The 15,863-nt window shown below is 35.0% G+C and overlaps 2 protein-coding genes across 3 annotated transcripts in view; one reads left to right on the top strand and one right to left on the bottom strand.

The window, feature by feature from the left end:
- LOC121410657 (E3 ubiquitin-protein ligase arkadia-C-like) overlaps positions 1-4,453 on the top strand; it is a 48,243-nt gene extending 43,790 nt beyond the window's left edge. For both annotated transcript variants that reach the window (XM_041602889.1, XM_041602888.1), the window contains exons 13-14: positions 22-152; positions 602-4,453. In XM_041602889.1, coding sequence (XP_041458823.1) covers positions 22-152; positions 602-719 — 249 coding nt within the window. In that variant the 3' untranslated portion in view covers positions 720-4,453. The remainder of the gene's footprint in view (positions 1-21; positions 153-601) is intronic.
- Positions 2,096-14,429, bottom strand: LOC121410658 (protein N-terminal glutamine amidohydrolase-like). Its single transcript, XM_041602890.1, has 6 exons — positions 14,351-14,429; positions 11,422-11,521; positions 9,513-9,566; positions 8,646-8,794; positions 6,747-6,874; positions 2,096-5,680 (listed from the first exon to the last, which is right to left on the bottom strand). The coding sequence occupies exons 1-6, from the start codon at positions 14,422-14,424 to the stop codon at positions 5,571-5,573; spliced, it is 615 nt and encodes a 204-aa protein (XP_041458824.1). The 5' UTR covers positions 14,425-14,429; the 3' UTR covers positions 2,096-5,570.
- Positions 14,430-15,863: the final 1,434 nt, after the last annotated feature.

Consider the following 15,863-nt stretch of genomic DNA (forward strand, 5'->3'; position numbering starts at 1 on the left):
ATGTCTCATTGTTTTGTGCAGGCCCGTCATCCTAAGGAGAGTGACAGTAGTCAGGAAACGGGTGAAGTGGAGGGAGCAGCAAAGATCTCAGATGATGATATGGAGAAATGTACCATATGTTTATCGTTCTTTGAAGATGAAGAAGAAGTCAGGTTAGTTCATCACTTTATAATTTTGTTTTTGTTGTGGGGGAGGGGGGGGGGGGCTTTGATGGGAGGACTGCAAATGCTTTCTTCCCCCTCAATCACATTCACCCTAAACTTTAAAAACAATCGTCAATTTTCCTGCAATTCTTTGAAATCTACCAGAAATGTTTTAAAATTTTATTGTGAATACTTGCTTTTTTCTCTCGTGTTATGGTCTCACTTTCTCACTTTTTATAATATATAAAGTGAAAAGAGAAAAAGACATGGGAGGGGTGCCTTATATAAAATATACCATGTAATTTACCAGTAGGTTCAATACGAGTAAATTTTGACTGAATATAAGAGGGAAAAAAAGCCTGTGAAACTTCCCCCTTAATATTTAACTTCAAAAAAATGTAATTTGTCTGTATTTAATGAATTAACTACAAAGAATTTCCTCTTTATCTATTGAATAGACGGCTTCCTTGTATGCATCTTTTCCATGAGGAATGCGTGGATCAATGGCTGGTTACCAACAAACGCTGTCCTATCTGTCGAGTAGACATTGAGACTAGGATGCACAAGGAAGTCTGATAGTTAGGGCTCTTGTAACTCTAGGAAGCAGAAGAATCTCTTGTTACAGGTGCTCTGTATGATGCCAGCTATATAAATCACCGATGGGAAGTGATGTTGAAGTATCATGAAAAGAACCATCTTGCACTATTTTGTGTATATCTGACTTTGACAGCTGTATCAGAGACTGAAATGGGTTTATATTTATTTACTAATCCTGTGGATATCCATTCTTATTATTTTTAGAATAGGGTTCATGATTTTTTATTGATTTTACTTCATTTCATTTACATCTCTTATAAATCCTCTTTCTAAAGCTAAGATATTACATAATTTTAATTTTTTTTAATTTTTAGAAAAAAATCATAACTGGACCCTGAGCAAACTCTTTGAAATCCTTAATTACCTAGTGTTTTTTTAAAACAAATTCACTGCCATATCTTCATATAAAAGTATAACTTATGTTCTGTATAATTTGCTTACTGTATATAATGAAGTTGTATTTTTTCCATTCTACCTTATCCCCAATTATTTACAAATCCATTTACTTTGATTTTGTGAACTGATCTTGTTAATGGCTTTATCATTTATATCATATTCACAGGAGATACAAGTTTGTAAATATTCATGTTTAGTTAGTTACAGTACTCAATAAAAGTTTATAAAATGTAGGATATGACAGGTTATCACCGAGGGAAAAATGGAAGTGTATATTTATATTTTGGAATTGTTTGGTTTGATCATTATGATTTCATTAACATAATTCATGTAACATATGTGCATGCTGTCATATAGGCTTATTATGTCTGTCTGAATTATTGATTATGTAAAGAATTAAAAGATGTTTTTGCTTGATCTTTTATAAAATAATATATACATGTATATCAGGAAGATTTCATTCCAAATTTTGTAATCTTCTTTACATCTGCAAAGAGATTCAACATTATGATGACTAGAAGCAAATATGTTAGCTAGTCTCCGTTTCCTGCATTGCACTTTTGAATTATATTATTTGAAGGTCTGTTGAAGAATAATGGTATTGCAATGTCCCATAGACACTGGGAATTAAGTGAAATATGCTCACTCAACTAGATGTATTGTGATTTTGTTTTATAAGTGGGGCTTGTGGCTCATGGATTGATTGTTAAACTCTGTCAATTGTAGAAAATATCACCACCACCAAGATGAAATATAGAGTGCAATAGTTATTATCTTTTGATTATTTTTAGTTAATATTTTTTAAAATAGGTCTTGGTAAACACATAGAATGCATAGCCATTGCTTATCATTTCAGAGTCTGTCAATTACCCTTACTTTACCAGAGAAAGTCCTGATTTATGGATAAGATAAATTTTTAAATTTGATAACCTCTTTTCCTTCAAATTTGTTTTTTTTTCTCGTCAAAATCTCTCTTTAACTTGTTGAAAAGTCCTCATTTATGGAGCATTCTCTATTTTTATTTCCCCAATTCTTGGCCTTCTGTGGAGCATTTAATCAATGTTTATCAGTTGACACAAGTTGTCAGATGTGAAAATTAGTCATGATTAGCTGAAAAGTATAGGTGTTTGACTGTTACTATGGTAACTGTCAAATGACAGACTTTGTGGGAGAAAAAATCCAACAAGTCATTTCATGAACCTTCCCCAAATTAGACATTCATGGATTTTCAAAATGATTTTTTTTGTGTGTGAAACCATTAATGATAGGAAAAGAATACTTTGTAACTGTCCTAATTTGCTTAAATCCAGTGCCATTGTAACTTTTAATTCATTTGGAAAGCTGAATCATTTATATCACTTGTGGGCGTTTATCACATAAGAAAATCTCAAGATGTGTAGTAGAAGGAAAATGTAAGTCCTCTCTGGAACCACTAGTCGCCATCAGTTTGAAATATCTCTTAGAGGATGTGTCATAAACTTATGAGGTCTTTTGTGTAGGTCGTTAGAAACTAGTGGGCCATTTCACTATTAAAGTCATGCTTGAGTACCAACTCCAACATGGTATTTAACACTAAATCTCATTGGTGATTACGCAGTAATAATCTTATGGTCACCAAGCACAATCTGATGATTATGAAGTGCAATCTGACCAGTGAGGTGCTGTGTTGTATACCACACAAATTAATCAATTTGTGATTTTTAAGTTGTACATAACTCTTTGTGAAATATCCCTAGCTCCCAATGAAAGTACTTAATACAGTTCAAGAACATGGGGCTACATCTTGTCAGGTTTTTTTTTCTCTGTAATGTCAAACATAACTGCATTTGTTTGAAATAGAGTTTTAGTTTTTTTTTCTTAAAAGTGATTTACAAATTGCTGCTCTAAGATATCGTCAAATTGATTATTTTTTTTTTAAACAGAGGTAATAAACCCCAAGTTTTCCCATATAAAGCAGATAAGTCTTTACAATGAATTGAATGGAAAATGAGTAATGCTTTTAATACCAGTGCAAAAGGACAACTTATAAGCAATCCAAGTCTTACCAATAACAGTTCATTGGAATTATCAAGGTAACTGTCACAGCAAAATTGTAATAACATTAATTTATTTGGGAGTTGTGAAATACTAGGGATCATTAATTTTGGTCACAATTTGTACAATGGTTATAAGACATTTTGAAATACTGGGAGATTTACAATGATGACAAATTTATTGGAAATTCCCTGAATAGTGGTTATTGAGGTTCACTAGTATCTATTGAAATCAATAAAAGTACAGAAATTACATAACAGAAGTTGTCACTTGGCAAAAATGATCAACCAACCTTACTGAAATTGTATACTCGCTACCCTCATTATATGAATTTGAATCGACTAGATCTGTAAAAAAAAATATATAGATTTATATGAATAAAACAATACTGATCCATGTTTATAATTAATTGTATTTCATTGAAGATATAGAAATCAATAGTATATCAGTTTGAATTATTTATGCTATGTTGTGATATGACTAGATGGTTGAAATACAATATGGTATGATGGTATAAAATTCCCCTCTGCCAAATAAAATCCCCCACATTTAAGAACGTATTAAGTTCATTATCTTTTTAGTTTTGTGAGAAAATACTAGTCCTAGTACTTGTAACTTCTTCCAATTTATTGCTCGTGATATCAATTTGTAATATTTTGTGAATATTCACCCTCTAATAAGAAATTGCAAATGAATATTATGAATACAACCAGGTAGTGCACAGCACATATAATGGACTCTAAACCAAAGTATGCATGTATAAGAAGACAGTATTACGGTAAGAATGTAAGTCACTTAGAATTTAATTCATTAATTTCGCTCATTCTCTATACATTTCATGTATTTTTTCCATACAGTATACATCACATTTATTTCAACATTAATTCACTGTTTGTGTGAAGTGACATCCCCACTCTTTCTTGGTGAAAAGTTACAGGTAAATGCATTTTTAAAAATCTTAATAGCATTGTAGAAATGTGGTGTGAATCACCTTTTCTGTTCATTAATTTCATCCAATTAGGAACAACATATCTAACTGATGTTTGAATTTTTATTTAATACAAACACCACACATAAGATCAAGTATTTACCCTATACACACAAAGATGAGTGTTGAAGAAGATAGTATGGTTTTCCCATTTTTATTCCATCATAATTCTATTTCTTTGTCAAAGTTAGAATGTGCAAAATGTATTATTCTACCCGCACAATCATGGCTTGAGTACATGAACATGAATCATTGGGATTACAGAAATGAAAGAATAAATTAGTCATTAAATAGATTCCTGTTTGTATTTTGTGTCTCTACTTAAATATGCGTAGAACATTGAAAAATCAGAGGAAAGGTAAGTCTATTTTCTCAACTGGTTAAATGTGTCGTAGAAGTCATTTTGACATGAACATGTCCCCTAAAATGGGTTGTGAAGGTATATCAAATTAAATCCCAGATGATAAAAAATAAAAACATGTGACATCATTAATCAAATCTCCATTGATTAGAATTACCAGATAGGTGTATGAAGAGGTAACCTACCCTTGTGTATTAAGTTATTGTGACTGTTAGAGAATATCTCTTTTCTTCATATCTTTTACAACTCAACTCTATTCAGAAATAAGTAAATCATAATCATTGGTGGAAGTGATGGGCAAACACACTTTTGAGGCAACCTGGATGCAGCTATCTTTCTGAAGCAAAGCTGTATTCCTTGAAAGTGTATTTGCTAAAATAAATGGATGGCATGATGTTGGTTTTATATGCCAAACCTCATTGTCATTACAATCTCAAATCTACATTGATATGAACCATCCAAATTAGACCTAGCAATTAATTTTCTAGCAAAAAAAGTCATGGATTCAATAAATACAGTGTTTTTGTAAACATCAATATACAGAATCTATTCATTGACATTGCTGTATGAAGTTTCATACAATCGATTTTCAAGCTATTACAAGCTTATACAAATACAACATAGAGAATGCCTCTGGCACAATTTAAAGACTTTCCTAGCAGTCCATTAAAATTGTATTACATATGAAAGACTATGTAGTGGTAGGCTGAAAAGCATATTGCTTTTCACATAATTTCCAGAATAAGAGCCCTACGAAGGTGTCTTGAAAGAGTCGTCATTTGAGGGCGGGGTACTTTAGGGTGACTTGCCTTCTGAAAAGCTCTCCTCCAGGGGAGATGTGTTCCAGGAATGCTGGAATCGTTTCAAGGGTAAGTTGTCCTCTTACACTTCCAGTCATCTCATAATAAGACCGTTCATGCCAATGGTAATGTAGATCATTCATAAAAAACTTCATGAAACCACCTCGACAGAACCAAAAGCCTGTCATCTCGTTAAAAATCAATGTCAAAATTGCAAAGTTTTTAATAGAATACAGATTTCAGGCATGATTTCAGCTATTGGAGTCCTTGAACTTTGCTGTGAACTCATTCAAGGTCATGACCTCTCCATGACCTGTCCCTTTCTCCATGTTGATGAAACTATCTAGATTCATTGTTGTACCTGCACACAGTGATATAGAGAGACAAAAGAGTAAGAAGAGAAAGGGAAAAGAGGAAAGGAGAGAAGTTTAATAAGGAAAGAGGAAAGATAAATTTAAATCTGACATGTCCATATCTTTTGTATAGTTTAAGTTAAACTTTCAGACAAGATGAAACATTTATTCTTACATTGGATAGTTAATAATAAAAAGTATTTGTAAATGATTTGTCTCCATTCTATCACCTCTTTTCCAATTACTTTTATATTGTGACCATATCACTTTGGGTTACACACTATAATAGTCATAATCAGATGCACTTCAAATTGTAAATTAAATTAAATTAAATCATTTTGTTCAGTAGATCCAACAATGATAAATAAAGCTCCTTGTTCTCATTTACCTTGAAATAAACTTTGTTACCAAGTATTTCTCTTTTGAAGAGATAACTATTTGTTTTAAAGAAATGTACTCAAGACAAAAAAAAGAGATAAAAGGAAATGATAGATTTACTTTTAGCCGCAGTGGGGTCACTTCTATTGAAAAGTGGACATCATCCAAAAGAATATAAAAAAAAAACATGGAAAAGGGTGTATTTTTTCAGGGATAGGCACAGAACACAACCATTGTCAAAATGAAAAAAAAGAGAAAAAAAAATCTAAAACGTGGAAAAGGTAAGTGCTTTGCACCAGCTGTAGGACGTATGGTTACAAGACCCCTGAAAAAAAATCTGAACATGGCATCTCAATAAAAAGTACAATAAAAAGTCAAATTAAAAATAGAATCCCAAACCCCATCTCAGACCTAAAACCCACATCCCCAATACTATAAACACAGTGGATAATGCTTGTAAAACAAAAAGGAGACTGAACAACCGGGTTTAGGGTATGTCCAAATAATAAATGAAATCCCTGTATATAGCGTACAGATCGCAAATCTCGGACAACTTGACAAATTCTAGGTTTAAGGTGCCCTAAAGGCCTGCCTGGGATTCCTTGTTTAGGGTTCTTTTTCAAGGATGATTCTCGCAGATGCTGTCTGCTCTTCAATAGAAGTGACTCTCCTCCCCGATTCCACACAGGCTCTTACCATCTTTTGCCACTATGCAAGGATGAGAGGGAGGGGGTGTCCTCCATTCTCCATTCTCTTTCTTCATATGTGATCGATCTGATGCAAACATATCTAGGAATTCCTGGGCAGGAACTACCCTGAAGAATCTATATAAAAAAAAACAAAGGTTAGCAATTGATCATAAATTTGTAAGAACAATTCTGATTGGTTCCTACTCAGCCTACTAAAAGTGAGATGCGCATGCAAGAATGATCTTGATAAGCCATTGCTTTCAGCGATTAATCGCTAAACTTTGTGTTACGAGCCAAAGGATAGAATATTACCAAATAAAAAATAAAAAACACTGGATTGGGAATTGTGATATCAATATCTGGTAAGTCAACATAATAACAGTGTAGTACACTATCAAAGTCGATCTTTTACCAACAATCTTATTTTTACCAACAATATAGATAAATGCACTCAAAGTGGAGTTATTTATATTTCACTTTCGGATCACTATATGACTTTCTGTGTAATTAGTAAAATTTTCTTGACCCTCAAGAAACACACAGATACAAAGTAAATCGTCATTTGAAGGATTTTTCTGAAGAACTGTTTACTTGTGATACACCCAGATATGCTGGGATCCTGTCTATCAGAGTGAATGCCCACAAGAATCCTACGATAAATTTAGCTCTTTGTTACTAAGAGTCATTAATCAGCATGCCCCCATACGCAAAAAGAGAATCAAACAAAAAGAATCCCCTGGATGAATAAAGAAATTATCAACCGGAGACGTAGTAGAGATCGCTTAAAGGCCAAAGCCAGAAAAACGGGCGCTGAAGCAGATTGGATCTCGTACAAACGAGAGCATAATGAGGTCACATCCCTCATCCGATTAGCAAAGCGTAATTTTCTAACCAAAAACATTGATCAAAATAATTCTAAGGGAATTTGGAACTCTCTAAAATACTTTACTCCCAACAAGAAAAATAGATCTCCTATTTCAGGCATCTTGATAAATGAAGAAAGACTTGAAAAAGAATCTCTGGCAAATGCCTTCAATGACTTTTTTATTGATATAGGTATCACAATTCAGAGTGAAATCACTAATCCTAATCCATGTACTCTCTCGGATTTTAGGAAAACCGAGTCACGGTTTTGTTTGAAACTGTTACTGTGTCAAGTGTTATGAAGATCATCAAGTCGATGTCAGGTGATAAAGCGACTGGCCCTGACACAATAACAGTAAAATGTATTTCATGTATTGCTAAAGAAATTACAGCTCCTTTAACATATATTTTGAACATTTCACTGAATACAGGTTAAATTCCACGCCAGTGGAAGCTTACCAGGGTAACACCCATTTTTAAAGGTGGGGACAAAAATTGTAGTCGTAAGTTATTTTGTATAGGATTGATTTATGTTTTCTTTTATATATGTATTTGTTTGTAAATTGTATGTTTGTATTTTTTAAACGTGTACACTGGACCCCTCAGAAGAACAGCCTGTGGCTGAAGAGGGTCATCCAGCCCACGAGTGGAAAATAAATAAATAAAAATAAAGACAATATAACACTATATTAATTATGGAAAACCGATTGATTGGATCAAAGCACATCATGCGATTCAATACAATCTCCAATACCTTTACGCAAATGAGCAAGTTTTTCCATTGAGGGTCACATGTTATCACAGTCCATAAATAGAGTGTCAATTTAATATGGATGATGCACCTTAAACAATGAAATATATTTTTTTATTTCAATCAAATATTTGAAGCTTCTGCTGAATTTATTAACATAGCATTCAATCGCAGTTCTTCCTAGATAAAGTCACAGTACTTTGTATTATCATTTCTTGTTTTCCTAATGCTGTACACTTCTCTGAAGCATATGCACTATTGAGTCTGGTTATTAAAATGTGAAAGAGGTACCTGAAAAATTCCTGCCTAAGAACATCATTGCTACGGACTGCCACAGTCACATACTCCTCAAAGTCAATAGGGAATGGTAACACAGTATCCATATCATAAACTTGACTTCCACATGATGCATCCATGTGAATGAGGATCACGTGGTAATCCTAAAATAGAATGAGATCATTTTTTAAACAAAAAAAAAAATCATTCACAAATAACAAGATTATATGTACTCACAAATGCAACAATACTATTTACCAATTACATACTTTAGAGTATTTACAAATAAAACAATGATTTTTTTTCTTTTCACAAATAATCTTGATTATTTACAAAATCAAAATTATCCATAATAATACAAAGGGATCACTAATAAATAAAGCTCAGGAATTATCCCTTCAAAGTTATCATAAAGTCTAAAAACTAAAATTAAAATTTTAGTTCTATTAATTTACTGGTCATTTGAATGCCCTGATATAAACAAAAAGAAAAAACAACATGAAATCCTGTGTAATGTTTGATTATGTCTTCACTTGAAAGTGATTGTAATCATCCTATAACTTATGGCTACCTAATGACAAAATCCAGAATTGAAACATCTGGGTATTGTAATTCTCTTACAAACATTCGCACCAGGACAAGGCTTTCCCCTTTTTACCCATTTCATAGTAAAATATGCCTCTTCTATCAACTGATTTATATGTTCCATTTATTTACTTAATATGTTCATAATATTATGATTGACAAAACCCTGGTAACAAAATTACCTGAAAATGGAGTCATTTTCACATAACAAATTTGTTATATGAAGTCATATATGTTTTCTCATATGGAATTGCCAAAATATTTCATGATATGATTAACAAACATGACTTTACTAACCCAAACTACAGGGAGTTCTCCTGGACCACTTGCTTTCTGCATCCAAAGAGGGACCTGAAAAAATAATACCAAAAACAAACTGTGAATGTCTAAATATTAAAATTAATCATCAAAGTTTACTTCCCCCAATTGCCAACAATATCTTATTGAAATGATCAATGAGTTTGTGTTCGTAACCCAATCCAGGAATGGAGTACCTCCATTCAAAATAGATGTCGGTGTTAATTGTATTATCTGCAGATCTGGCGGACCACCAGGCCCTTACCAGATTAAAAACTAATTTTAATTCTTCAAATGCATAGATATGGTTTTGCTACTTCTCATTTGTCAGAACTGATATCTTTAAGGCAATCATCTCAGTATTTCTTCTCTCCTTTTAGGGCATCGCATAGAACAATTCAAGATTTTCCAAAGTTTGGAAATGACCTCTCAATTCTTCTTCAAGATTAACCAAAATTTATCTAAATATATCTTCTGCAATCTCATCTTCTCAGCGCTTGTCAACTGGTGGGCTGCGAGAAGCTCCAGAGAAGAACAAAAAATAGGGGGAAAATAGTATATTTAATATGTTCTATTTAATGTCTGAAAATGGTATGTTTTATCGGTCCCATGGGTCAAACAAAGCTAAAGGCACTCCAATAGGTAGCATGATGTGATATACATACACATTGTAAGATGGTTTCGATCTAACTTTGATGTGAACATCAGGCCTCATGTGCATGCAAATTTAATTATCGCCCATACACTGGACCTTTGCAAATATATTTTTTTCTGAAAATGATTGCTTCGAATGTGCTTAAGAGCTTTATGTTCAAATTTCACGAAACATACTTTCATCAAAATGGACCGTGTTTATTTGAAGCGAAAGGGTGAGGGAGGAAACAAATGTACCGTTGAAGTCTCAGAAGGTAATTGTAAGAAAATATGACCATGAATACATTAAAATTTGGATTTATCATAACTGCAAAGTGATGCAAAACCAAAAGCAATGTGTGTGTCGAATGTGCTGAAGTTATTGTCAAATAAGGCGCTTATACCGTCAGAGCTTCAAAGACACCTGAAGATAAAACACCCGAAGAGTGCAGGAAAGCCAAAATAGTGTTTGAGAGGAAAACGGCTGCATTTACTTCACAGTAGAATACTTGTGTACAGAAGGGTGTGGGGGCTCTTGGCCCCAGATATTTAATGACTAAGAAAAAAAGAGAAAAGTAAAGAAAAGAATAGAAAAGGGATAAGGGTGACATATGATATTATTTTTTTAATATTGTGTCAAAATCTATCACAAACTTGAATTTTTGTAATAAAAATGTCAAAATTTTTGCTTGCTCGCCATGCTTGCTCACATTTTATCAATTGTACGTGATACGCCATATCAAGCCCCATAATTTTTTGGGGTCATTACGCACCAGAAAATCATAAAGTTATGCACTAATATGCTCTTTATAATTGTCGAGACAAGTAGTCATATCCCTTTTAAAAAACAAATTGTTAGGTGGGCGTCCAAAAAAATCTGAGAGTCAAAGTGGTCGAGTAAAAAAAAAGGTTGAGAAGCACTGTTCTAAAGCCTATTTGACAATGGACACAGAATTCAAATATCATCATCAGTATTTAATAGTATTTATATCACGATAAGATGATATCCTGTTTGAACACTTTTCATTTCAAAAGAGATCGACATATAATGGGCTTCTGATACATGAAAAGACAACAAAGTTTGACCAGGAAGGTGTTATTGGCACCCATCCCCCCCCCCACCCTCCTTTCAGTACCCTCCTTTTCTATCAAATATACACTATATCCCCATCGAGGAAGGGCATTTTTAACACTTGCTACATGTATCTCTAGGAGACAGTCTTTTCAAGAGACATTCTTTGAGAGTGCCCCATTCTAGATGATTACTTCTACTCACCTTCCTTTCCTTGTTTGAGATGAAGATTGCATACGTCCTGCTCAATTCGTCAGGGAAATTCTTCTTCACACTTTCACACAGCTTCCATATATTCTCCTCACTGTTTGGAAAGATAAATAAAATAAAATAAAAATATGCATTTATTTAATTTCTTCTCTTTTTTTGGGGGGGGGAGGAGGAGTTGGGGTTGGGGGTGATTTCATAGCTAGCCAGGAAAATAGCCCTGAATTCATGAAGTGAGCTCTCTAACACTACCAGTACCTGTTTCAAGTTTTCAACCAGAGAATAATAGATTTGGTCCACTGAATCTATTGTACTTTGGTTGAAACAGGTAAAGAGGTAGTCAAAGAATTGTGACTGGTACTGGTTGATACTCTTATATTCCAACATTGGTGCATATGGCAAGTGTGGCGCAACCAGATCTGCAGAGCTGTGTTGCTGTGCAGACAACCGAGTATAGCAAGCAAGCTTGATCAAATGTGCAAGGCGGTCACAGCCGCCATCTCAATGCTCCCTCTTTGCATGTAAGCTTATCGAGAAAGGGGGGGGGGTCTTTCAAATGGGATTGGGTGGCTTATTTATCACACATATCTAAAAAAAAAAAAGGTAGCCCAATCAGCAGATACCTGTTACTTGTTCATAATGTGATACTGCGACTTGGGATTGATTTTTGAAGAAGTGGTAAAAAATTTGACAAGTCCCCCCCCCAAAAAAAAGTGTTTTCAGTAAATGTGATTCTGGATAGAAAGAATTTGACCAGCGAAAAATGAAAACAAAAATTTTCTCAAAATTGAAGTTCATTTTGGTCAAATTTATACATTTCAGCATACGTACCAACTTGATTTCCAGGCAATCCAGGGGTGCTTGGCATGCCTAGGCCTATATGTGTATGAAATGAAAGGGGGGACCTATGTCTGTTCACCTATTAAAATTAACATTTAAACATGAATTTATTTTATTCCACGCAAATTTTCACTTGATAATGCTCCCTATACTACTATAAGTGTGCCAAAGATCTCATAAATGTGTGAAAGAAATTTTTTTTATAGGAAAAAACCTCAGCCAGTCGTTTAGCAGATTGAAAAAAAAATGGTTCCCTATGTCTGCACACCAATCCACTTTACACATGATTCGGGGATCGATTTTAATGAGAAAGTCTGTATTTTGAGGCCGTCACATGAAATACCCCAAATCATTAATTTTTCCACAATTTTGAGTAAGATTTTTTAAATGAATATCTTTCTATGTATTGCATGTGTAAAGTTTGTAGTCGCTGCATAGCTTCTTTCATTAGAATCGTGTGTGTACAGACGTGGGGGACTTTAACACACACAGCACACCAAAACAAATCTTGGGGGACCTTCAGCACCCCAGAACCCCAACTTTCCGATACCATGATGTCATACTTTATAAGATAGACATATTCGAGGTTCACAGCATTAACTTACATAGACCTACATTATCTTTTCATTTATTTGAAGCAAGATAAAACAGCAAAGGCCTAACATTCGTTGGTCAAGGGACGTGCCAGGAATTGAAACCCAGACTTTCATGGTATAGCCAGGCACCTGAGACCACTCAGCCATGGCACTCATGTTGTATATGACTCAAAGTCATCATTGGTTGTGATGGTGGTACCAAACAGAATTGAATTGGGATAGTGCTTAGAGTGACCACTGTACACTAATGTGGTGCTGCAAGAAAATATTTTCAATCAATTGCACATATCAGATGCAAATTTACAAGTGATCAATTTTAAGCAAATCAACATCATTCACCAAAGGGACCTTGGTATTCTTGTTGATCTGGAATTAACATTTCACAGGTGCTTGGCATTGTAGAACAGTCCTCATATTTAAGCGAAGTGATACCTATCCTTTACAAGACACTTGTCAGACTTCATCTTGTGTATGGGAACAGTGCCTGGCATCCTAGATTTTTTATGGACATTTTTTATTGACAAACTTGAAAGAGTCCAGAGATGTGCCACTATATTACTGCCTATCTTAGCCAACAACCATTATGAAGAGAGACTCCAACATCTGAAGTTACATACACTCATACATGTATATATGAAAATGGGATGACATGATACAAGCAGGGAGATGGGTTTTGCCAAGTTATTCACAATGCACCAAGACTGCAAAACTAGATGTCACTTGGCAAACATCTTCAAGCAACAATATACAATTAACCTCAGCGGGCATTCCTTCTCCCAAAGAGTTTTCAACGACTGGGACAATTCAGGGGGCGGGGGCACTCAGTATATTGTATCTTTGGTGCATTTTAGGCTAAAACAGAATAATAATCTTTATTTTGGTCATTCTTTTTATACATTTTTATGAAATGAAGAAAAAAATTGACGCGTCCCATTGGAGGGATTTTGCTTTGTTATTAAACCTCCTAATGGTGGCTGCACAATTGCTAGCCATCTGTGTATGAGGAGAAATTTTAAAAAATTTAAAATGTTAAAAAACTCCTTGAAACAGACGGCTGTCAGCCAATGTCGCTGGCAATGAAATGCGCAACGTTCTGTTATTGCGATTGATTGCAAGTTTTCTGCAACACCACAAGACCTTGGCTAAGCTTATTAATGACCTCTAACACTGATTAATCATCATTTCTGGTTTCATATTCATATACGTTGTGGATAATCAAAGATTTAAGTATGCGCATCATGCTGGCTGTATTCGTTGAGTGTACCTTGGTGCCTCAGCTCCCTAGCGCGCCGGCGGCCGGCCGAGCTCCGAGCCGAAGTCCGAGGGGAAAGAGAACTTGCGCTTGCTGCAGAAGGCAGGGTCAACACAATACAATACTAACCTCGAACTACCACTAGCGTGAGTGGGCGAAGGGTCATGATCGGGGAAGTCCTATTACTATCATGACTATTAGTATTAAAGCGTTAATCAAGTATTCTGTTAAGACTTACCAAAAGCAATAACAGTAATAACAGTCAGCCAATGGAGGCAGGATACTCAACGGAACAGTATCACTCATAGTCATACTTGGCATTCGACGACAGGTTTTTTCCTCGTCACGTCCGGATTGGGTTTGGCTCGGGGCCGGGGCGGCTCGGTGCGATTCTATTCACCGGTACGGTCTACGTGATCAAGAAAAAGGGGAATCCCCTTTCAGGGAATTCTATTAATTGCGGATCCAGAGCGACCGCGAGATTGTTTACAATGGCACATTGTGTTGTTGTTGTTATTGTTTGTATTAGTATGGTGGGTGTGCATATCTTGGGAAGGTGTCAGAACCTCGGGGAGGGGGGGGGGGCAGTCAAATATATTGCTCTACATGCGTGACCCCCGGGTGACGTACCCCCCCCAAAAAAAAAAAAAATTAACAAACAAACAGCGAGTTTATAAAGGGGTGTTGTTTTTTTCAGTTTTGGACGCGGGCCGAGCACGTCCACTAGATAAGGGTATCAAAAACACCGATTTTCAAAATTATAAAAGGGGGATGGTTTTGAAAGAATGGTCAATCGTATATAAGTACGTTTTTTCCAAAGCTTTTTTTTAAGACTAGCCAAACGCGTGTATGTTTTTTTCCCCAAGCTTTTTCCCAGGGGTCATATTCTAGCGACAACGTGTTTAGGGGTCAAAATGAATAAAGCCCGTGAAAAATTGTTTAGGGGGTTATATTTTGCACAAAAAAATCAACACTCGTTTAAAGGGTATTTTGAAATAGTTTAGCCACGAATATGTGTCCAGCAGTACATTTGACTGCCCCGGGGGGTCAGAACTCCTCAGTCTGCCTCAGCGAGAGGGTGCAATTAAGTGCGCCAGCTTACCCCCAATTGATTTGAGATATATAAAAAGGCAAAAATATTGGTATAGAAATTACACACAGTGGGGGCATGGGGGCTAGTGCCCCCCAATCGGCTAACAAAAAAAAACAGGGAAAAGGAGAAAAAGAGGGAGAAGGAAGAGAAACGTAGTAGGAAAGGAAAACAAAATATTATTCATCATAATGTTATATTATATTATAATCGTGTAATGTTACATACATAAGAAACATTTTCATCATAACTTTATGAAACATTATTTGCTCAGTGCCTATGTCTTCATTTTTCAAGTCAGTATATACACCAAAAATAATTCCTCGCACAGTCGCACTTCGAGTTATTATTGTTTTATATAGTGATATATGCTTCTTTTTCATGACTACTTAAAGTGAATGCCCCATGTTAAGGTCTTAATGTAAAACATTTAATACGTTCGCATTAGTGGATTGGTCCGCTCTCCATGATTTCCTAAAACCAGTCCTTGAAATGTCCCTTTTTCTGATCATATCAAAATTTTTCGGCTCGCGCTTCACGCTCGCATCATTTAGTTAGTGAATTACGAATGGTCTTAGTGAATTCCTACAAGCAAGCCTTAGAATGCCCCACTTCAGGTCTGAATTATCTAAATTTTCAGCTTGCGCTTCGCGCTCGCAAT

This window comes from Lytechinus variegatus, chromosome 3 (assembly GCF_018143015.1).
Source record: "Lytechinus variegatus isolate NC3 chromosome 3, Lvar_3.0, whole genome shotgun sequence".
NCBI classification, from domain to species: domain Eukaryota; kingdom Metazoa; phylum Echinodermata; class Echinoidea; order Temnopleuroida; family Toxopneustidae; genus Lytechinus; species Lytechinus variegatus.

What these genes read in the sequence shown, in the direction of transcription:
- LOC121410658 (XM_041602890.1), bottom strand. Translation starts at nt 14,424, where the DNA reads ATGACTATGAGTGATACTGTTCCGTTGAGTATCCTGCCTCCATTGGCT. An exon ending in TATTACTGTTATTGCTTTTG is followed by an intron (nt 11,522 to 14,350) that starts GTAAGTCTTAAC and finishes CTTTCCAAACAG; the next exon opens with TGAGGAGAATATATGGAAGC. An exon ending in TCTCAAACAAGGAAAGGAAG is followed by an intron (nt 9,567 to 11,421) that starts GTGAGTAGAAGT and finishes TTATTTTTTCAG; the next exon opens with GTCCCTCTTTGGATGCAGAA.